Genomic DNA, 24,058 nt, shown 5'->3' with positions numbered 1-24,058 from the left:
ACCCACAGTTCTGCTGCAGGGATTGAGCCAATGGAAAAATGGGGGGGGGGTGAATTTAGGGAAATGGGAGGAGGGAGTTACCATTTTTATGCTAATTTTTTGTCCATTTTAATTAATTATCTCTCATAGAGACAAATGTATAGTCCTATACAGACTTTTTAGTATGGCAGAGCAATACCTCAAGGATTGCCTCTTCGCATATGAACTGACCCAGACCTTGCAATCATCATCTGAAGCCCTTCTTTGGTGCCTCCTCCACAATAAGTCTGGAGGGTGGCAACACAAGAGCGGCAGCGGCTCCCCTTTTGTGGAATGCAGTCCCCAAGAAGGTTTGTCTGGCACCTTCATTATAAATATTTAGGCACCAGGCAAAAACAGTCCTCTTCAACCAGGTCCTTGGCTAATTAATATTCTATGGCCTTCTAAATGTGTTTGTGGGGTGGTGGTATTGTTTTCTTTTCTTTTAACTATTTACCGTATTTTTCGCCCCATAGGACGCACCGGCCCATAGGATGCACCTAGTTTTTTGGGGGGGAAATAAAAGGGAAAAAAATTATTTTCCCCCACCCCAGGTGCTTGTGGGGCTGGCAGCGGGGAGAAGCGCTCTTCTCCCCGCCGCCAGCCTTCAGATCAGGTCCGGGGACAGCGGGATGGCACGCTGCGCCTCCCTGCAGTCCCCCGAGCTTGCGGGGCTGGCGGCAGGGAGAAGCGGGCTTCTCCCCACCGTCAGCCTCCAAACCACATCGGGAGACAGCGGGATGGCGGCGTTCCGCCTCCCCGCTGTCCCCCGAGCTTGTGGGGCTGGCGCTGGGGCTCTCCTGAAGCACCGACCCCTCTCGCTCTCCAGGCTTCAGCGAAAGCCTGCATTCGCCCCATAGGACGCACACACATTTCCCCTTCATTTTTGGAGGGGGAAAAGTGCGTCCTATAGGGCGAAAAATACAGTATTTTCTGCTTTTATCCTGTATTTTTATCTTGTTAACCATCCTGAGATCTTCAAATGAAGGGCAATATATAAATTTAATAAAAATAATACACTTTTTTAAAAAAACTGCTTTGGGGTTTTTAAACAAACAAGTGTTGCAAAAATTTTATGGAAAAATAGATACATAGCTAGCTAGATAGAATAACCCTTTGAGGAGACATTCCCCCACAAAGTTTTACTGGAGTTCTTTAACCTGGATATACCTTTGGATTCATACATAGAGAGCATCTGCTCTGCCTCTGAGCTATGGCTCCCTTCTCCATTTATAAAGTTACTAATGTCCTTCAGACTCCTTTCCCCCTTTTCTTCAAAGGGGTTTGAGGAAGAATAACAGAAAAGACCATACATAATTGCTGCCTCCCAATGGCAAGGGGGATTTTTGAAGATCATAATAATATAATCAATAATATGATAAAAAGCTGTAATTCATTAGCTTTTAAAATAAGACAAAGCATGAATTAAAAACAATTTTTAAAGTGTAAGGCATGCAAGAAAGAACACAAAGAAAATTGCTTTGTTGGTGTTCTTAAATTATTAATTGTCTTGCTTTCCCAAATGATCAAATTACTCTACAGCTTTAACAAAGTGGTGTTTCAAAAGCAGCTATCAGGTTTTTATCTCTCAAGGAGCGTAATAATCTCCAATAGTCAAGAGTGCAGCACAGGTTGACTGAAAGAATAGGCAAGGAAAATGCATTCCGTATTCTCTCCCAATGTGGACCTGCTCTCTGACCTACAGGGGTTTTTATAAATGCTCAGTGCCCAATATCACACCCCATGACAGCCTGTGCTCATTAGGCCTGACACTCCTGTGCAGATCCTGCTTTTGTTAATAAAGAGTTAACTCCAACTTGCTAGGTGCAATTTACTGCTGCTCACTTCTGTCAACTAGCAAGAGATGTGAGAATTCAAGGACACATCCCAGTCAGATAAAAACATTATAGGAGGATGCAGAGAAGGATCACCAAGGGGTGTGACTTGTGGATAATTCCAAGGGCCACATGTGGAAACCCAGAAAACCACATTTGGCACCTGGATTTGATGTTCCCTATCCCTTTTATAGACCAGGGCCACAATACAACATAGGCTTTGGAGGCACTTAAACTCATTGAAACAAATGTGCTTAGGCATGTTCTTTACAGGATTATGGCATTCATCCTACTTCGTATCAGATTTATTTACAGTAGTACCTCGGTTTAAGAACAGTCCTGTTTACGAACGATTCAATTTATGAACTCCGCAAAACCAGAAGTAGTGTCCTGGTTTGTGAACTTTACTTCAGTCTAAGAATGGAATCCGAATGGTGGAAGGCCTCATAAGGGAAAGCACACCTCGGTTTAAGAACGGTTTCGGTTTAAGAACGGACTTCAGGAACAGATTAAGTTTGTAAACCGAGGTACCAATGTATTTAGTTTTGTCACTCAGGAAGCCGTGATTCTTCTCTAGTGTTTGTGCTTCTCCCCAAGAAAGATGCTGCACTAACAGTTCCTCACTGTAATGCAAGGAACAGCATGTGGTCCAAACATACGGAACATCTTAAAAACAAACAAAAAAAAAAACCTACCAGGTTTTATGCTTCTGTTAAGAACTGCCATCATTTATTAACTTGATTGAGATTAGTTTCAGCTATATTCCACTATATTTCTATAATTCAGGGAATATTACTATGTTTCCTATTGGTTAGCTGTTCCAGTTTGGACAAGCTTTCTAAAATGCCAAGGGAAGCAACATTCCACACATGTTGTTATGAACAAGAATCCTAGCAAAACATGATATTAGAATGCCTACATAAGTCACACCATCTTGTGAGGAAGCTTGCTTACAGATGTTTACAGAACTGTTTGTTCTGGCTATACATGTAATAATTAGACATCAGGCATAACTAGAGAGCTGTCATTTGATTTCCCCCTGTAGGCCTTGAATTTCATATTTTGACAGTCAGTGGTGGGGTCCGACAAGACAGACAGAAACAGCAAGAACAAGGGAATAATTCACACCACTTCAGTGGCAGTTGACACTATCTGCAACGAAAGAATTACCACAGCAAATAAAGGCACTGCAGCTAAACCATTACTGATAAAAAAGCATTTGGATAGTTTTATCTTACCTTGGCACAAGGGTTCCATAGCTAGTCTACCAACTATGCACAAACTCTCGGAGATAACTCCCTGCATTGTTAATCAGGCTTGCTCCAGAAGGCCCTAACTACCAGATGCGAGACATATGTCTAATGAAATTGTACTTGACCTTGTATGACTGTACTATGTCAAATAAAATTCTAGCGAAACAAATACCCCAAACAAAAACAACATGCACAGGTTCTATATTGCACATGTTTACATCACAGCAGTAGTTTCCAAAAGTACTACTAGATTTAAACAAACAAACAAAAAACCCCAACAACTCCCAAGCCTATGTTAGCAGCACATGTGTAAATTGCACTTAAATTTGAGAAACATACACATCAGCTCTCCAAAATATAAAGCCTGACAAACTGAAAAAAAAATGTGAATTTGTGAAATCGGATTAATTCAGAAAAACAGAAAGACCACAAATATTCAGCAGACTAGAGAGTTGTAACGCAGTAGTAGAATGCATGCCACACACACCTTGGACTGAGACCTAACAGAACTACATTCGGATTCTAGCAAACTATTTATCTGACAGTCTGATCATCTGATATATTGGTTCTTATTTACTTACTTAATAAAAGTATTCATGTACCACAATCTCATAAAACATCAGGATAGTGTAAAGCAGTATAATTTTTTTTTTAAAAAAAGGAACTATGTTACTTGCAAAATAAATCCCAGGTGATGAAGTTGGATAAAGAAAACAAGTTCATTGATACCTAAATAACATATTCTGACTAGCATAGTTCATATATTCAGAGAGCAATATGGGAATCGCTCCAAAAGCTATCCCATACATGTGTTATATTGGAACTGGCCCTTATACACCGTATGACATCAAGTTCCCTCATAACTATCTGTTTTAACTATTAAGTAATTTGAATAACAATCATGTTCACATATTTTCAGAGTACCAATGACACCACAGTTTACATTACCTTAAACATGTCTATGAAAAGATGAGCTGACTGAAATAAGTACAAAAACATTACTTATTTTAGGGCTGTATGCCTGAGCCTGGCTTCTAATTCCTGGATCCAGTACAGATTCAATGGGTGGAATAGGCAGGCTATAATGACCCACTAAATATGGGTCCCAAGGTAACAAAACAAGTGGCTTTGTGCCAGACAGCAAATGAGTGGCCCTCCCTCCCTCAGCTGTTAGCTAGAAAGGCAAAGGAAGAGAGCAGAAAGTTGCAGTGCTGTGAGCTAGAAGTAAAGCAGTAAGCTGGAGACAGAGTCAGAGCAATGTTTGAGAGCAATGGTTTCTATTTGGCTCAAAGGCTGCAGCTATGGGAGAAAGATCACCCTTTTGAGGTGTTGATGCCATTATAGGCTCAGGTTGCATATATGTGCAAATAAACCATTTATTATGATAACACCACAGCCTCTGCTGCGTCTCATTTCCAAAAGGATGCACAAACCATTGGTGAGCGCCTGAAATCTTACACAGCTCGGAGATTGGCGTGGCATGCAATATTATTAAAAAAATAAAGCAAGTTGCCTTGTTTAAAATATGCATGTGTTATTATATATATTATATAAACAACTGCCTCTTAAGAATCAGCTGCAATTCATAATAGAAAGTTGAAAACAACTGAACAAACACCAAGAACCTTCTAGTCAGGTGTAAGAGAGGATTTAAGTTAGCAAACAAATTATCTGCCAGATGGTAAGGTCATTTCATGCTATTCAAATTATACTTGTCAATAGCTTAAGAGAGAGCAATTTCTGTGATATGCTCCACTTATACCAGACAGTTTCCAAAAGCTTAGGATAAGCTTACGTTCACCTTTTGAATGCGGATGTGCCATATATTTAAGCCCCTATTTCAAACTGCTTGTGTGCCTACACATTAGTCATTTCCCCCCAAGGATGGTTCCACCTAGTCACTATCGACAAAAACCTGTAGCATCCTTACGAAATGTATCAGGCAGGCATCACTTGGGGAACTGCTGGCAAAGCCGTCAATGCCAAGAAACAAGCTGTGGCAAGCCGGCAAATTACCAACAGGCCAACCAGTAATGAGGATTAGCAGTACTTAAATTAAAAAAAAGTCCCTCGTTTCTTGTTTTCTCAGCATTTCACTAGACATAAAATGCCCAACAAAGCCAACAGTGACTTAATAAAGCTGTGAGTCTTAAAAAAAGAGGCCATTTTACAGATGTAAAGCCTCTCGTAGCATATTAAATTAGGCAGAAAACTAATTCTGACAAGAGATAGACAAGCTTCTGGATGACCATCCTGGAACATGGTGCTGAATTCCTACTGTGAGGAATGCCCAAGTGCAGTAATTGACAGTAATTCTTGCTGAGTAATGAGGATATTGCAAGATATATGTATTTTGATGCAACACATTCTCACAGTAATTTATGTCAGCTAGCAATGAAATGTTGTGCAGACATACTTAAAAAAGCTAGTAGATTAAATTAGGATAAAAGGCAGGCGTCCTGGTGCAGCAACACAGTAGAATGCTATAGGAAGTATAACAAACAAATCCAAACAAAATTAACTACCCTAGCAAAATATAACAGTGGTTTTCAAAGTGTTTTTTCCTGGGCCACGCTGTCAGAATAAATTTTTTAAAGGTAAACTCTGATTTGTTATTGATAAGAAATACATTGGAAAGCAAAAAGAAACAACTTCTAGCAGTGCTTGATTTACAACATAGAACAAAAATACTTTATAATATTATTACGGGACATCCAGAAAGTAGAAAAGAATGCAGCTACGTAAGAATACGAATCATTCCCAAAATATCCATATTCTGCTGATAAAAAAATTATACTACACTACACTGAAACAGTTAAATGCTTCTTTGATGGTCCTTGAATATTCCCACATTTGCCATCATCTCCTGCCGTACTCCTGCACACCACACCCTTTAAGAACCACTGTTCTAGAACTTTTAAGGTATGCCAAGGGTTAACACTTAGCTCTATGTGTGCAAAACTCGTGCCCTACCACTAAATTATAGGCTCTTAGTTCAGGCAATAAGTTTCTGCCCTTTAACTCTTATTTCTCCAGGTCTCTTTTTTACTTGGTTTTGCTCCCATCCACCAATACATATATAGATAGTAGCCGTTAAACCTTTTATTTATGGTGGCAAAATTTCCTATCATCATAACACCTACATAACAACAACACATCTTGGGTGTTGTTGTTGGGTCGTCGTCCCCCCTCCTGTTTGTACTGCCGAAATGTTTGGGGCTCTATTGCCACTCAGATGGTTTTGAGACAAATCATGCTTCCCCAAAGAGCGCTGAAAAGAGTTTGGCTCTACATCACTTGCTTTGTACATGATAAGGATTATATGTTCATGATTACATATGTCGGCAGCAAGAGATCTATTGGGTCTTTCACTTTTCTTGTGATTGCTGTTTAGTGCTTGTCTCTCATAAGTGACAAAGTACATCACCATAGCACTACAACTTTAAATGTTGGGAGAGTCAACACCCTTCATTTTCCTAGAGTCTGCAAGTGGATTGTTAGCTCCTCTTGGAGCAAACCACACTCTTTTTTTCCAGTGCTACCAAGCAAAGTTTTTGCCACAAAATCACCGCATCCACTTCACTGCTTCTTAGGTGAAATAAACTGCAATTATTATTATTTTTTAAAAAAAGAGACGATAGTCCTGAAAGTGCCTTCTTTCCGAAGCACCTCTGAAAGCTGAAAAAAATAAAACACAACAGTCTAACCTTAAAACAGTGGATTTCTGTTAGGGCTGTCACTCGATTAAAGAAATATTAATTGATAAGTTAGATAAAAGACATACAGAGCAATTCTAACGGGGCCCAGGAATAATAAGAGCAGTGAAGTCAGCACAGCAGCTGAATACTGTCAGTTCTACTGGCCAGTGTGTGGGATGCTTTTATTTTATTTTTCTACCTATCAACAACTGTAGACCTATCAGTTCAACAGTGAAACAGACTCCCACGTGAGGTTCTGGGTGCTCTTTCTTTGGAGGTTTTTAAAGCAGTGGATGGATGGCCATGATTTAGCTGAGATTCCTGCATTGTGTAGGGGGTTGGATTGGATGACCCCCGGGGTCCCTTCCAACTCTACAATTCTATTATTCTATACTCCAGGTTCAAATTCCTTTCCTTTTCATGCATTCAATTTGCAGTTGCCAGAGTAAAAAGGAGGCAGATCTAATCACATCTTTTAAAACTTTCTCTCAGACTTACTAATTTTGCTTTCACCAAATTAAGCTCATACAGTTTAATGCAGTGTTGGCCAAACTCGGCCCTCCGGCTGTTTCGGGACTACAACACCCATCATCCCTATCTTACAGGACCAGGGGTCAGGGATGATGGGAGTTGTAGTCCCCAAACATCGGGAGAGCCAAGTTTGGCCATCCCTGGTTTAATGTAACCTTGGCTATGGGAGACCGATAATGTTGCACAACCTTGTGAAGTATCACCACATTATATATAGCTTAGTCGGTAGAGAATGACAGTCTTAATCTGAGGGTCATGGGTCATTGCAGGGGTTGGAGTGGATGACCCTCGTGGTCCCTCAGAACACTACAATTCTGCTATTCTATGAGTCACATCCCATGTCCACTCTCACACTGACAGTAATCACCTTTAGCTCAAAGCAGGCTTTGAAAGCCAATGTTTTAACCTTGGTTTCAAAGCTTGCTTTAAGGACAAGAATAGTTACTGTTACCACTGCAATGCATCATGGGTAAAAAAGAAAGCATTTGAGCAAAAAAAGATGCATATGTAGGGACATACTCCTTGCAACACACTTCCACTCTCCTAACCATGATAAGGAGAATTTTGGCTTGCATTCTAAGAACTGAGAATGAAATTCTTCTCATAGAAAAAGGCATTCCCAGCTCTTTGTCGCTGCAACCACCTGCAACTCCAGATAGCCATTCTTGAGTGGCAGGGACCCTGTGTAATCCTGTTCAATGTAGTTCAATAGATTTCAACCAATGGGGAGAAATCAAAGGGCCCATCTCTTGCATCAACAGAGGTGGCTTCCACTTGCACTATTGCTCTGTTGGATTCAAACCAGCAGCCTGCACCTAAGCCATAACATTCACCTTTGCTTCAAATTACTGCTATATTTTAAGTCTCTTTCTCAGTTTTTCCTTAAACAAAAATTTGAACACCCTTAGAAGTCTATCATGTCATAGAATTAAATTCAGTGGGGGTTTTTTCATGTTATATTTATTACACAGCAGATGGTGGATCAGTGTCTCCTGCATGGGGGACATCACTATCTAGGCAAAAGTGTAAAATAGACCATGCATTCAGAAGGGTAGGATAATCCAATAATTGTATGACCTGCAGTGATATCATGGCAACGATGTTCCACACTTATGGAATTTATTTCCCTAGCGGCAAGGAGGAGGCTACCAGAACCATTTATGTTTTAATCCCTCCTTTGTTGACACCTGAAGCCAACCCTTTCTTTCCCAAGCAACAAGGTAACAGTGAACTATAAAAACAAGTCCTTGCAAAATTAGGCTGATATGTCAATCATAGAAGAACTGGTTGCTCTGCATAATTCTATCAAAACAAGCCTTCAGCACCTCCATGGAACTGCAGCCCAAAAATTTAATAACTGAAACAGGAGCAAGGTCACTTACATAAAGCCGGAGTCTGTTGCAGTTGAACAGGAGCTGGTGCTTAACAAGACGTATCAATGGTCTGTCAAACCCCCTACTGCCAACCACGGTTTCTGTGGTGATAGTAGCCCTCCAGGGTTTCAGGCAGATGAGACTTTCCACCAGGCTGCCTGAGATCATTTAACTGAGAATTTCATAGGTGTGTAACCACCACACAAATTCTGCCTCCTTCTGCTTATAGTTGGTATGGAGAATAGTAAATGGCTGAAAATACACTACAGGCGCATGTGTCTTGTAGGAAAGGTAAAATATTATGTGTCAATCTTGCCTACTGGCTGGAAGGAAAGGACACAACAGCAAAAGGACCCTTTTGGGGAAGTGGAGGAATACAAGAAAAAATGGGTGGAACAGTAGGAACAAGAAGTTCAAGTAAATTGAAAGAACTGGGAGGAAAAGAGGAACTCAGCGATAAATCTGAACATTTGATATTTCTACTTTTGGGGAATTGAATTGGGACTCACTGTTCTCTGGATGAGGGCCAGAGCATTTTCATAACGAATCTGTACCCATAAATAAGATTCAGGCACTGGGTGGGATCTAAAGTTAGTTGCAAACAGTTCCCATTGAAATCAATTGGACTTGGGTTAGCCATGCCTAACCATGAGTATTTATTTCCATGGGAGCTCAGTGCAACATAGTCTGGTATCTCCCCCCCCCCCCATTGCTCATGCTAACTTTCTTGCATTTCTCACTCAGTAGCATTAGAGTTCCAGTCGCTTTCACCACAAAAAAACAATATTTAGGGAGATTTTTGTTAAAGCAAGCAAACAAACAAACAAACCTATTTCAAACTAAAGGTAAAGGTAAAGGTACCCCTGCCCGTACGGGCCAGTCGTGTCCGACTCTAGGGTTGTGCGCCCATCTCACTTAAGAGGCCGGGGGCCAGCGCTGTCCAAAGACACTTCCGGGTCACGTGGCCAGCGTGACAAAGCTGCATCTGGCGAGCCAGCGCAGCACTCGGAAACGCCATTTACCTTCCCGCCAGTAAGCGGTCCCTATTTATCTACTTGCACCCGGGGGTGCTTTCGAACTGCTAGGTTGGCAGGCGCTGGGACCGAGCAACGGGAGCGCACCCCACCGCGGGCATTCGAACCGCTGACCTTTCAATCGGCAAGCCCTAGGCGCTGAGGCTTTTACCCACAGCGCCACCCGCGTCCCGAGTTTCAAACTAGGGAAGTGATTAATTTGTCACATCAGTATTTGGATGAGATGCATTTCAACTGGAGCATAGAGAAATTGTGTAACTAATTTAACTGGAGGTGCCAGAACAGTGAGGGGTGGCTCTGTCTAACATTTGATCTACCTCTATGAAGGGAAATAAAACACCTAACTGGGTTTTATTTGAAAACACAAACAGCACTGAAAGAACACTCCCCCCCCCTCCAGCCACAAGCATTACTCCTATTTAAGCCCCATCGGGTACAAGCAGGTCTTTTTAGTACAGAGCCTAGGGTATTTTTTTTGTGTGTGTGCTGTACCCAAATAATGAAAGCAAAAGTACTTGCAGAAGAGGAGTTAAGTGCCAAAGAATAAATAAAATACCTAATCCATTATGATCTTTGCTGGTTTCTACATCGCATTCATACAGTGAGCCACCAGACACCACCTTTCTATCAGAATAGTATTTTTGCAGAGGATTTGTACTGGAATACCCATATAACTAGCTACATTAGTTACCAGTTCACATATAAATATTCATTCTTATATTATACAATTTGAACTTCTAGAATCTAGAATAAATCAGCCTTGCAGCAACCAGTAGGTAGATTTAAAATCAAATAAATATAATAACTCAAAAGATAACACATGGTGACTACACGGCAACTATCAACATTTTAATTTATCACCTCAGATACCGTTTTCAAAAAACAACTGTTTCTCACAGAATTCTACTAGAATTGCAGTTTGTAGCTGCTTGGTCTCTCTCTTCTTCTTAAGATACAGTGGTACTTCGGGTTAATTCGTTCTGGAGGTCCATACTTAACCTGAAACTGTTCTTAACCTGAAGCACCACTTTAGCTAATGGGGCCTCCTGCTGCTGCCACGCCGCCGGAGCCCAATTTCTGTTCTTATCCTGAAGCAAAGTTCTTAACCTGAAGCACTATTTCTGGCTTAGTGGAGCGTGTAACCTGAAGTGTATGTAACCCGAGGTACCACTGTATTCACTTAAAATCAAGGAAAGAATAAACAGGCAAAATATTTCAAGAAAGTAATAGTCCAATTGTGTGCCAAACTTTTGGGATGTGTTTTGGCTTCAGCAGTATTATGTACCTTCAGTAACTTCCTCATAAATTAACTACATTTTTAATTAATGTAGTAATATGTGTTTCATGTAGCTCTCTGTGGTGAAATATTTTAAGTTTTTCTCTGCCTTTTAGCATGGGGCAAGCTTCAGCTTGACAAAGCTTCAGATCCAGTATCCAATAAGTTTATTAAGGTTATTCAGTTTCAATATGATTTAATGTACCTGATGGTTTTATGAAAAGCAAGAATTATGCCAACTCACTTATTGGGCTCAAATGTTGTTGATATGCTGATATTTAATATTTCCTGTCAGTTTTCAATTTACTTTTAAAGTTTATGTTGAAGGTGTAACAAATATCCAATGGTCCAAGAATTGATGTTTCAGTATCTAAATGCTTACAACACCTTAGCAATTCATGAACTAAAACACTGCAGTGGTATGACAGGCTGCAATCCTATGCAGCTTTCAGAATAAAGTGGAATTTCCTTGAGAATAAACATTTCTAGAAATGTGCTCTAAGAATATGTTTGTAGACAGATACATGAGTAGAGGATCAGGCAGTGTTAGAAATGTGCCAGGTGCATTTTGCAATTGGTACAGGTCCAATTGTGACCACAATCTCTGGATGCCAGGCTGGTGGCTGGGGAAAGCAAAATGTCCCTTAGAGAAGGATCTGTAATATTTTCCTTGAAGCTTGAATTTGTTTTATTCTGGATTATTTTATTTGATGATTTAATGTGTTGCAAACAACTTTGAGATTTGTTATTTAAAATATAAAGTGGTATAGAAATGATAATGATAATAAATCCAATTGAAAAGAAATGGCGCCTAGACATTCCACTGTGGCAACCACAACCTAGGTTTAAGGTGCCATTTGGAGATTAGCTTTTATATGTGAGTTTCTAGCACTGGGATCAGGGTGACAGGATCTCATGATTTTTGTAAACATGAAGGACAGCTGATGAGGCAAATACACCTTTGTGTGTTCCACTTTACATATGTGCACTGTGATACCTGATTTGGACAAAGATCCTTTGTATATATAGAAAAAAGGTGTGGGTGTGTGCGCGCGCAATGGTCACAGCTAATCAAAGACTTCATGCTCCACCCCCCCCTAATATGGGAATGTTTTCCATGTAAAAATTAACGTGTCTGACATAGCCCTTGTTTTGGGCCTGCATGAAGATGTTCAGGTCAATGGGGCAAACCTATGGATACAAGCGAAGAAAGCCAAATACATTGAGATCAATAGATTTGTGTACAGTGGTACCTCGGGTTAAGTACTTAATTCGTTCTGGAGGTCCGTCCTTAACCTGAAACTGCTCTTAACCTGAAGCACCACTTTAGCTAATGGGGCCTCCTGCTGCCGCCATGCCGCCGGAGCACGATTTCTGTTCTCATCCTGAAGCAAAGTTCTTAACCTGAGGTACTATTTCTGGGTTAGCAGAGTCTGTAACCTGAAGCGTATGTAACCCGAGGTACCACTGTACAATAGTTAAATGATAATGTTGGAACCTTAGCATGTTTAGCTTTCTTTGGATAGCAATGGGAATCAAGATGATATGTTTCCTGTCCACCCACTGAAATCTTCAGAATTATTATAGTGTGAACACTAATAAACAGCTCCTTCCTGTCTTATTACCCCAAGCAGAGGCATCTGAGGTTTGTTTTATGACCTACTCTTCATCTTCTGACATTAGATAAGGAGCTACTTTTCTCTATCAGTTGATTCAGCTTGTTGATGGCTCTGTGATTGTCACCCAAATACAAGCCACTGCAAGCCCAGAGAATGGAGTGTATTATCTCTGGAAATCTTTAACTAGCGGGGAAGTAACAATTACGTGCTAACCACAATTAGTCACTTCTAAAGTTGGGCATGAAACCTAAGTCAGTTGTCAAGTGGAATATAGCATGGTTGTTAGCACCACTTTCACTAGTCCAGCAAATATGAGGAGCGCACTGAATTTGGGTGTGACTTGTGCCACTGATCTCAGTATGGCCATTCAAGCCACAAGCGCTACATTCTAATTAGGTGTTGATAGAATCAGACTAATTTGAGTAACGTTCCAGGACAAAGCAGCCAGAGAGAAACACCTCCCAAAAGTTATTTGCACATGCTGAAGCCATTTCTCCCCAAAGTAAAAAGACTATCTGGAGTGAAAAGCATTACTAACAAGATCCTGTTCACAATGGGTCTCAAAAGGTCAACAAGCGTTGCAGCTGCCCAGGAGACCTGCAATAAAGACAGTGTGGAGAGGGACTGCAAAAGGCTAGGCACTGCATTATTGATGCACAGTATGGGCTTCGATTTATAAAGAGTTAAGTCCACAGTTTAAAATGAAAGCCGAGCTTAAGGGCCAAGTTTTTGTTCAGGAGCTTTTTTAAAGGGTTATTCAAAATACCAATGTAGGTATATGAGCCTTCAAATAAAAATTTGCAACTTGTAAGCATATCATCAAAATCACTGAATCATTTAAAAGCATAGCACTTTAACACAATAAATGCTTGCTAGCATATAGAACACACACACACACACACACACACACACACACACATATATTATACTTGGCTATTTAAACAGCACACAAACTGCCTTGCTGAATCACACCAAAGAAAATTTCCCCCCTAACACTAACCAGCCAGATGTCCCCAGGAAACTCATAAACACTGCACGAAGGAGATAATAATCTCCTGACATTTGTCCCCTGCACCTGGTAATCACATCTGTCATTTCTGAGAACTCTTCTACCATTTCTTACCAACTCCTAACCTTGGATCAGAGTGCAGACTTTACTGAAACTACATTCAAAGCCAATTTCATGTAACCATTGCAATTCAAACCTATAACTTCAAACCGATCTGCTTGTAACAAGCCTCAGAAACAAATACAACTGATGGAGCAGGTCTTGCCCATGAAATCATATGCAAAATACATGTATTAAGACACAATCCAGCATGGATTAAGCACTTTTAAATCCCATTTATTTCAACAGAAGTGTGTTAGCTGCACATGGAAAAAAAGGAGATATCAAAATGTGCTTAAACTTGGCACAAGTATGGTTAACTTTTTAAGTGCCATTGCACTTTATTTTCCTGCAACAGGCGATCAAGACTACTCTTCCAAAAAATTGTCCTTCAAGATCCAATATTGCCTCAGAATATTTCTAGAGGCCCATTTAATTCTGAATGTGAACAATCTTCTTTTCTCTGCTTCAGATCTAGTGGTGCATTGTTCCCACAGCAGCATCAGTCTAATCCTCACTAATATAGCAAATGCATTTAGATTCACTTTGGCTAAGCAGAATCTGCTGTGTTAATCATCAAACAGGATGCTATGGAATTTGGCCTTGAAGTATTATCCTCTTACTAAGATGTGTTTCGAAAGAATGGCAACAGATGTACAAAAGGAATTGATTCTGGCGAGTCTTCTGTTTTGCTTTCCTATTATGACAACTAATAATAAGTATGACCATTAATATTTACAAATTTGGCTACTAAAATGCTAAGAATGCAAAAGAAATTCATACATCTTTGTGTAATACCCCACTGTGATTTTACAATGGAAGAGACATATTTTATGCAACATTAAGACACATTAATCTTAAAACATGTCGCTCTTCTTCCTTATATATATATAGGGTATATATATAATATCCAAACACAGGCAGACATCTCTTGCTAGAGAAGTCAGTGAAGCTTCCTCTTACTACTAATTTAACTGTTCTTTTGACTACAGCCTTGGACATATATCAATGCAAACTGTTGCTAGGTTTAAATTAATTACCAGTATTATGCTCAACATTCAAATAGCTTAATCCTACCCAGCAGCAAGAATGCAGACACATTTAAGTTTTTTTCCTAAACAGAAATGTTTCTGTGGATCAAAATAAGATTGGTTAAATTCCACTACAAAGTAATGTCAGGGCAAAGCACACAGCTTTTCAAGTTTCCATGGCTGCTCTCCAAAAATTTACCCTCCCCCCTCAAAAGAAGTCTCAGGGTATCAAAGAGGCACAAAGTCCACACTTGCCTATGCCAACATATTTGGCCACTAATCAACTTTCAGCCACCATTTGTAGCTACTGTCTGTAGTCACCAAAATTAAAAACAAACAACGTGCTTCCTTACCTGAAACCGACACTTTCATTATGGCTTCCAAGGGTCTGTTGTTGTCCAAGTCGCGGCTAAGCTTAAGTTCTCCAGTAGCAGAGTCCAAAAGCAGCAGATTTAACTCATTGCCCTGGACAAAGGTGTAATCAAGTTGGTCTGATATATCAGGATCATGAGCAGGGATCTTGCCAATCACTCCAGAAGGGAAGCTATTAGACTTATTGGTGACATAGTTGTTGAAAAGGATCTGGAAGTCTTGCAGCACAGGAGGGTTGTCATTCTGATCTTGAAGGCGTATGTGTACGGTGGCTCGGCTCACAAGTGGGGCTGAGGTAGCTTGAACCACAATTACATACTCTGTCTGGCTCTCATAATCTAGATCCATCAGGGCTGTGAGATCACCATTAAGAAGGTCAAGCTGGAAGACCTCAGGGATGTTCCCTTCCACGATCTGATACATGATTTGTGCATTAGTTCCCTCATCGGGGTCTACAGCACTGATCCGGGCTACAATGGAACCTACGGGGCTATTCTCCTCCACAAAAATGTCAAATTCATCTTGCTGAAATACAGGTGGATTATCGTTGATATCCAGCACAGTAACCTGAATATCCACAGAGGCTTTGAGGGGTGGGATGCCCCTATCCACAGCAAAAGCCCTCAGGCTGTAGACAGCCACATTTTCGCGGTCTAGCTTGCGCAGTGTCCGTATCACCCCTGATGTGGCCTCAATGTAAAAATCACCATCACCATCATCACCACCCTGGAAGGTATAAAGGATGCGGCCATTAGGGCCAGAGTCACGGTCAGTGGCAGACACCTGCAGGACACTGGTGGAGAGGGGCACATCTTCGAAGACGGCACCCTGGTAGCGGTCACGAAGGAAACGGGGTGTATTGTCATTGGAATCCAAAATGAGGATCTCCACATAGGTGGTGTCAGATTTCTGAGGGATCCCATTGTCCTGGGCTGTGATGGCCAGTGTGTAAGAGGCTTGGTCCTCATAGTCTAGCTCCATCAAAGTTGTGATTGTGCCCGTGTCAGGGTCGATGCGAAATTGAGGGATGTTATCCTCCAGGATGTAAGTGATCCTAGCATTCTCTCCAGTATCCTCATCAGTGGCACTGATAGTTACAATGGGTGTGCCAATGGGCTTGTCTTCACTGACACTCACAGTATAGTGGGAACTTTGGAAAACTGGTCGGTGCGTGTTGGCATCTGTGACATTGATGAAGACTTGGACAGTGTCAAATAGAGTTCCATCAGAAGCAGTGACAGTCAGCACATACTGCCTCTCTTGCTTGTAATCCAGCGGCAAGGCCAAGGTGATCAGCCCACCTGCACTCTGACTAGTGATAGCAAAGCGGTTCCTTGTGTTGCCACTAGTGATCTGGTAGGTCACCACACTGTTGACATCCTTGTCCACCGCCGTCAGTGTCAAGACACTGCTGCCTACTGTTGCGTCCTCATTAAGCCTGAGCTGGTAAACTTTTTCAGTGAAAGTAGGGCTGTTATCATTGACATCGAGGACGGTGATGGACACACTGGCTGAGGAAGTCATGACAGGGACGCCATTGTCCCTGGCCTCCACCCCAAAGTGGTAGTTCTCGACAGTCTCCCGGTCAAGCTCAGCTGACACTGTAATCCACCCGGTGCTATTGTTGATCTGGAATGGGAAGCCCATGTCCCCACCTGGAGACACCGGTGCAGAAGGGTGAGGCAGCTCAATGAGTTTGTATTCCAAGCGGGCATTATCCCCAGAGTCAGCATCTACTGCCTGAATGTGTAACACTGAGTAACCCAGAGGGACGTTCTCTAGCACAGTGGCTTGAAAAGGGGTGCTTACAAAAATGGGGGCATTATCATTGACGTCCAAAACTTGAATGGACACCATCCCACTAGAATTTATCTGTGGAGGCCGCCCCGCATCCTGGGCCTTGATCCTCAGTGTGTATTCTCGGATAGTCTCATAGTCCAGGGGGTTGATCAAGTCAATGGAACCAGAAAAAGAATGGATGTAAAACTGTCCCTTGAGGTTCCCACTCACGATGCTGTAGTGCACCTGGGCGTTGTTGCCGCGGTCTCGGTCTGTAGCGTGCACCTGCAGCACTTGGCTATTTACTGGGGCGTCCTCTGGGATCTGCACTAAGTAGCGTTTCTCGCTAAACTGCGGCGAGTTGTCATTCTCATCCTCGACTGTGATATGCACCGTGACTGTGGCGCTCCGAGGACCGGGCTCTTTACCTTGGTCATTGGCTTCGACCACAAGATGATATTCAGAGACCTCCTCTCGGTCCACAGGGGCACAGGTCCTCACAACACCAGAGTGAGGGTCAATCTCAAAGACTCCCTCCCCAGCACCCGGTTCCAGGATACGATAGAGGAGATTAGCGTTGTCTGGGGCATCCTCGTCCGTCGCGCGAATCGTCAGCACCTCGTAACCCACCTCCAGGTTCTCCCGAATGTTCTCCCGGTACTCCGGCTGCTCGAACACCGGGCCGTGGTCATTGGTGTCACTCACTGTCACGGTCAGGAAGGTGACGGCCGAGCGGTGCCGCGGCACGCCGTGGTCCGCCGCAATCACTTGAAGCACGTGGGTGTCCTTTGTCTCGCGGTCCAGGCTGCGTGTGGTGACCACCACCCCCGTGTCGGCGTCGATGGCGAAGTAGTCGTCGGAGCGCTTGTCGAAAAACGCCTCCATGGAGTACGTCAGACGGCCCGCCTCGCCCTCATCTGGGTCGTGGGCTTCCAAGGTGATGACGGCCGTGCCCGCCGGCTGGTTCTCCGCAATGGACACTTGGTAGTTGGGCAGCTTGAACTGCGGAGGGTAGTTGGCGCTCCTCAGCGCCCGTTGTGGCGGCGATGGCGGACTCTGGGGCCAAGAACCCCGGCTGCCCTCCCTCCCCATTTGCCATTCCTGAGAAGCCGCCCGCCTCTCCCTACCCAACTTGCGCTGCCCTTCCGGCCCACCTGCCGACCACTCCCTTCCCTCAAAATGGCGCCCACCAAATTCGACCAGGACCTCCCCGGGGCCCCTGGTCACGTGACAAAGAAGCCTGAGGCTTTCCCCCTCAGGGCTCCTGAGGGGAGGCCCGTCGAGGCACCGGCAGCGCGGGAAACTCGTCAAGGCCCGCAGCGCCTCCAGGAGTGGCGTCTCCTCTTCCTCCGTCCCCTCCTGAGGCTCCGGGGCGGCGGGGCAGCGAGGCCGGCCGCGCAGCCTCCGCCTCAGCTCGGGGCCCGCGTCGGGGAGGGACAGGTGCGCGGGGGCTCCCGCCCGTCGGCGACTGAGGCAGCCGGGCCCGTGCAGGTAGGCCGCCAGTCGCAGCGTGAGGGAAACGCCGCCTACGCGGGAAACCAAGCGCAGGCGCAGAGGCACCGGGTTGGGCGCCCCGGCGTCGCACCGCGCGGGCACCGCGGTCCTCCTCAGCAGCCCGCCGGGCGTCACCTCCACGGCTCCCCTCAGCGCGCGCGGCGTGCGAGCCTCGTCCAGCGCGTAGAGCCACCCGGGCCCCACGGACACGTCCAGCAGCGGGGCCCCCCCGGCGGCAGCGGCGGCTTCGTCGACGTGCAGCTCCCAAGCGGCGGCGGCGGCCGCGGGGCCCAGCAGCGCGAGCCACGGCAGCCAGGCGGCCACGGGCGAGCGGCGCGGCATCTCCAGGGCGGCCGCGGGGCCACAAAATCCATCCACCCGGCCGCGCTGCTGCTCATCCGGCGGCCGCGGCGGCGTCCATGAGCGCCGGCCTTATGTGGCCCCTCAGGAGGGCAAACTTTCCTTTTTAATATCAAGTTCAAAATGGCTCCCCGTATCCCGCCACCGGAGGTGAACCTGCCCCTCTCGCCTCAGCCCGGGCGGCGGCGTTGCCGGCGGCTCCTTTCAGCAGCTAGCTGCCCTGAAGCATCGCTCCCTCAGGCGCCCGGGACTCGGGGACAGGATTCCCCCACTGGCGGATCCCAAGCAGCCGGCCCCAGTCCGTCGATCCCCTTTTCACGGAGCCATCGCAAGACTTTCAATCCCCGGCGACGGGAAAAAAAAGCCTTTCGCAACCGTCCGGGGTTAAGTTTGGCTTCCCGGCACGTGCGCTGGGGAAAAGTTCGCCGCCGGGCTGTGGATCTCTCCGCTTCTCCGCCTCCGCTGCTGATTCCTCCACCGGAGATCTCTAGGGATATCGGCCGCTGCAAAAGCCGCCCCCGAGCAGAAGCAGGCAGGCGTCGGTGCCCGAGGAGGAGTTTCCTGCCTTTGCTCGATCTCCTCTTCTCCTCGCCCCCTTTTCCCTTCCCCAGCGGCAGATCCCCGGCGACCGATCCGTCCGGGGTAAGTTTGGCTTTCCCGGCACGTGCGCTCGGGGAAAAGTTCGCCGCCCGGGCTCTGGATTTCCGCCTCTCCTGTTTGCAGCTGATTCCTCGCCACCGGAGAGCTCGAGGGAAAAAAGCCGCCCCCGAGCAGGAGGAGGCAGGCGATCGGACGGGCAGGCAGGCAGCCGTCGGTGCCCGAGGAGGCGTTTCCTGCCTTTGCGCTCAACGGAGCAGAGGCAACCTGCGCCGAGGGAGAGGCGGGGAATCTGGGACGGAGGAGCTGCCGGCGAGAGGGAGGGAGAGGCGGTCCCGGGGCGGCTCGGGCCCCTTCTGCCTCGCCTGGTCGGCAGCGGCCCCTGTCGTCCGCAGGGCAGGAGTTTGCTGGGAAGGCGTATAGATAATAAACATTAATTTCCGATGCCCAGAGACGATGGTCAGAAGGCACCTTGAGGATCAGGAGCGGTGCCGGATTTACGTGTAAGCTAAACAAGCTATAGCTTAGGGCCCCACACTCTTGGGGGCGCAAAAAAAAATATGAAAGGAAAAAAAAACCTGGATGTACATTTCCAAAATATAAGATAAAAAACAAATAAAATGAAACCTACATACAGCAACAGTGTTTTGGGTTGTGTAGGCTCATATTTGTTTTATGCAAATGGATTTAGATACAGATTGTTGTTTAGTCGTGTCCGACTCTTCATGACCCCATGGACCAGAGCACGCCAGGCACTCCTATCTTCCATTGCCTCCCGCAGTTTGGTCAAACTCATGCTGGTGGCTTCGAGAACACTGTCCAACCATCTCGTCCTCTGTCCTCCCCTTCTCCTTGTGCCCTCTATCTTTCCCAACATCAGGGTCTTTTCCAAGGAGTCTTCTCTTCTCATGAGGTGGCCAAAGTATTGGAGCCTCAGCTTCACGATCTGACCTTCCAGTGAACACTCATAGATACCTATTGGGTCCATAAATTACCATATAACATATATTCAACACAAAAAATAGTGACAAATTTGTTGTTAACAAAAGACAGCAGGGCATATAAAGGGCACCATTACCTTCAGTAGCTTAGGGCCTCATCAAACCTAAATCCCGCCCTGATCAGGAGTCCAACCCCACTGCGGTGAAAGAGTATGCAGCTGTCCCATGGGGGGGGGGGATTGAACCAGAGCAGCGCATGGAAATGCTGCTTGCCTTCCCACCAGATTTATCTACTTGCACTTTGACATGGTTTCGAACTACTAGGTGGGCAGGAGCAGGGACCGAGCAACGGGAGCTCACCCCATCACAGGGATTCGAACTGCCGACCTTCTGATTGACAAGCCCTAGGCTCTGTGGTTTAGACATTTCACTAATTCAGGTTTATACATTTCACTAATTTTGCAATCAAAGCTTGACTTCCTTCCCCCTCTTTCTGCTTCTCCTTAAATTTATTTTCAATTTCTTCTGAATCTCTAGATTAACTTAATTTGCTCATTTATTCATCTACTTTAAATATATATATAACTGCAGATTATTACAATAATCTTGCCAATGTTCTTATCTGTTTACAATTTATCTGTTAATATTCAATAAACCATTTCCATTTGTTTATAAAAAGTTTTTTATCTTGATATCTTATTCTTCCTTTTTTTAAAAAACAAAACTCCACATTTATTTATTTGGTTTTTTTAATTGAAATTTTACAGTCACAAACATACAACATAAAGACAAAATTCCAAAGAATCTTTAGGACTGCCCTGCTCCCCTTTGTGGGTCCTATTATTAATCATTTCCTCCTGCATCTTTTATAATAATCCAAATCTTTTACATCTCAATTATATCCAAAATTCACCATTAAACTACAAGTGAGATTTTTCATATGTCCAAAATCATGCTGCAACAGCACAATGCACCATATTCAGTTCTTCTGTTTGAGATGCAGAACTTCTACCCTCATACACAACTTGGAGGTATTTTAAGTATATCCTAATTCCAACTGCTTCTGAATTTGCTTCTTTGAGCTGCACCTTTTCCCCGCTGCTACAGTGGCCTCTAGTGGCAAATGAGAGAGTTGCTTTTGCGCAGCCTTCCAACTGAATTCTTTTTAAAGCCATTCTGCACGTTATTATTAGGCAAAGCTGTGTTATAGGATGTTTGGCTGTCGCGATACTTGAAAAAACGGCTTGAACATTTTATTGGACTACTTATGGTGCAAAATAAGCATAGTTATGTGAAATTAAATTTCATTTAGATCACTAGAAGCAAAGTTCAGTTCAGATTAATTTTGTTAAAATCAGTCAAATACAGTCATTCACAAGGCTGCAGTAGACTTACTTGGAAGTAAGTTCCGCTGAACTCTGTAGGGTTTGTGTCTGAGTAAACTTGCTTCAGAAAAAGATTTCTTTTAAAATAATTTTTTATTGGTTTTACAGTTTAATTTTATATCCACACACAAAATAGAATCAAAAAGTGTAGAATTCTCCGAAATCTTGGGCTTCCTTCCTCCCCTCCGTGGAGTCTGCTAATAACCATTTTCCACTGCATATCATATCATCCTATATTTATCCCTAAAACACTTTATATCCATGGTTCTTTTCAGAAAAAAATTCAATTCCCACTGATTTCCACAGAATGTGCACATGCACTCCGTAATGGATTTCACTTAGGTTTCTATGGATTGCATCTGCCGTGGAGAAATCAGTGGAAATTATGGGAAAATTACAATGTCCTTAATAAGGTAGCTGTTCAAAAATATTTGTCCTTGGTGAAATTACTCCCATGATGAATTCACCTGCTGTGGTCACTATCAATATTTACAATCTATTGGTTAGGAAGGAATGTTGGGGTTTGTGTGTTGGAGTTAGGTGCAATGAAGGTGCAATCAAAATTTAGAATGGAAAAATAGATCTCTACTGTTTTGTCTATGAAAGAACATAGGAAGCATGCATTGAAACAGATAGACTTCTGCTTCATCAAGCTCAGTATTGTTCTCAATGACTGGCATGAGCTCTCCTGGGTTTCAGATAGGGGCATTTTCCAGAACTATCTAGAGATGCTGAGAAACGTGGAGCCTTCTGTAAACAAAGTGCATATTCCAACACTGAGCTACAGCTACTGTGCTCTTCCTCCTTTTATCCTTGCAAGAACCTTGTGAGGCAGGTCTTCTACTTTGGCGATCACTCATAACCGTGTAAGATTGTCATTCCATAAACACAGTTTTAGCAGTGAGTCCGTAAGTGACTGTGGAGGCCAATTCTGGATCTGCACATCCTTCCACAGTGGGGACATAGGTTTCCAGGTGGGAGTTCATCATGGTGAGGGTTTGCCAAGCGTGCCTTCCTCTTAGAACGTTTCTCCCTTTCATCCTGAGTTCAAGCATCTTCAAAGCCCATGACACCTTTGGTAAGCACTGGAATGCTCACAGGCCAGTGTTTCCCAGTTGTCGGTGTTTATACTACATTTTTAAAGATTTGCCTTCAGAGAGTCTTTAACCCTCTTTTGTTGACTACCAGCATTATGCTTTCCATTTTTAAGTTCTGAATACAGTACAGTGGTACCTTGGGTTACATACGCTTCAGGTTACATATGCTTCAGGTTACAGACTCAGCTAACCCAGAAATGTACCTCGAGTTAAGAACTTTGCTTCAGGATGAGAACAGAAATCATGCTCCGGCGGCGCGGCAACAGCAGGAGGCCCCATTAGCTAAAGTGGTGCTTCAGGTTAAGAACAGTTTCAGGTTAAGAATGGACCTCCGGAACGAATTAAGTACTTAACCCGAGGTACCACTGTAGTTGCTTTGGAAGACGATAATCAGGCATCCGAACAACACAACCAGTCTAACAAAGTTGATTTTGAAGAATCATTGCTTCGACACTGGTGATCTTTGCTTCTTCCAGTACACTGGCATTAGTTCGCTTGTCTTCCCAAGTGATGTGTAAAACTTTTCAGAGACACCGTTGATGGAATATTTCGAGGGGTTGGAGATGGTATTTATAAGTAGCCTATGTGTCACAAGTGTCACATAAGTATCCTATGTGTCACAAGGGACGCAGGTGGCGCTGTGGGTTAAAGCCTCAGCGCCTATGTGTCACATAAGTAGCCTATGTGTCACAAGGGACGCAGGTGGCGCTGTGGGTTAAAGCCTCAGCGCCTAGGACTTGCCGATCGAAAGGTCGGCGGTTCGAATCCCTGCGGCGGGGTGCGCTCCCGCTGCTCGGTCCCAGCGCCTGCCAACCTAGCAGTTCGAAAGCACCTCCGGGTGCAAGTAGATAAATAGGGACCGCTTACCAGCGGGAAGGTAAACGGCGTTTCCGTGTGCGGCTCTGGCTCGCCAGAGCAGCGATGTCACGCTGGCCACGTGACCCGGAAGTGTCTTTGGACAGCGCTGGCCCCTGGCCTCTTAAGTGAGATGGGCGCACAACCCCAGAGTCTGTCAAGACTGGCCCGTACGGGCAGGGGTACCTTTACCTTTACCTTATGTGTCACAAGGGACGCGGGTGGCACTGTGGGTTAAACCACAGAGCCTAGGGCTTGCTGATCAGAAGGTTGGCGGTTCGAATCCCTGCGACAGGGTGAGCTCCCGTTGCCTGGTCCCAGCTCCTGCCAACCTAGCAGTTCAAAAGAATGTCAAAGTGCAAGTAGATAAATAGGTACAGCTCCGGCAGGAAGGTAAACGGC

General features: G+C 44.4%; 1 protein-coding gene and 1 long non-coding RNA gene across 4 annotated transcripts in view; one reads left to right on the top strand and one right to left on the bottom strand.

Annotated features, from left to right (window-relative positions):
• Positions 1 to 19,894, bottom strand: part of CELSR1 (cadherin EGF LAG seven-pass G-type receptor 1) — a 157,217-nt gene extending 137,323 nt beyond the window's left edge. For 2 of the 3 annotated variants that reach the window (XM_083701225.1, XM_083701226.1), the window contains exon 1: positions 15,130 to 19,894. In XM_083701225.1, coding sequence (XP_083557351.1) covers positions 15,130 to 18,763 — 3,634 coding nt within the window. In that variant the 5' untranslated portion in view covers positions 18,764 to 19,894. The remainder of the gene's footprint in view (positions 1 to 15,129) is intronic. The other variant, XM_083701227.1, reaches the window with a different exon arrangement.
• LOC310826591 overlaps positions 19,281 to 24,058 on the top strand; it is a 39,812-nt gene continuing 35,034 nt past the window's right edge. Inside the window, exon 1 of the long non-coding RNA XR_014555867.1 lies at positions 19,281 to 19,423. This is a non-coding gene — a long non-coding RNA (uncharacterized lncRNA). The remainder of the gene's footprint in view (positions 19,424 to 24,058) is intronic.

Source organism: Podarcis gaigeae (genome assembly GCF_964106915.1).
Source record: "Podarcis gaigeae genome assembly, chromosome: 10".
Classification (NCBI taxonomy): domain Eukaryota; kingdom Metazoa; phylum Chordata; class Lepidosauria; order Squamata; family Lacertidae; genus Podarcis; species Podarcis gaigeae.
This window is presented reverse-complemented; position numbering and strand designations above follow the sequence as displayed.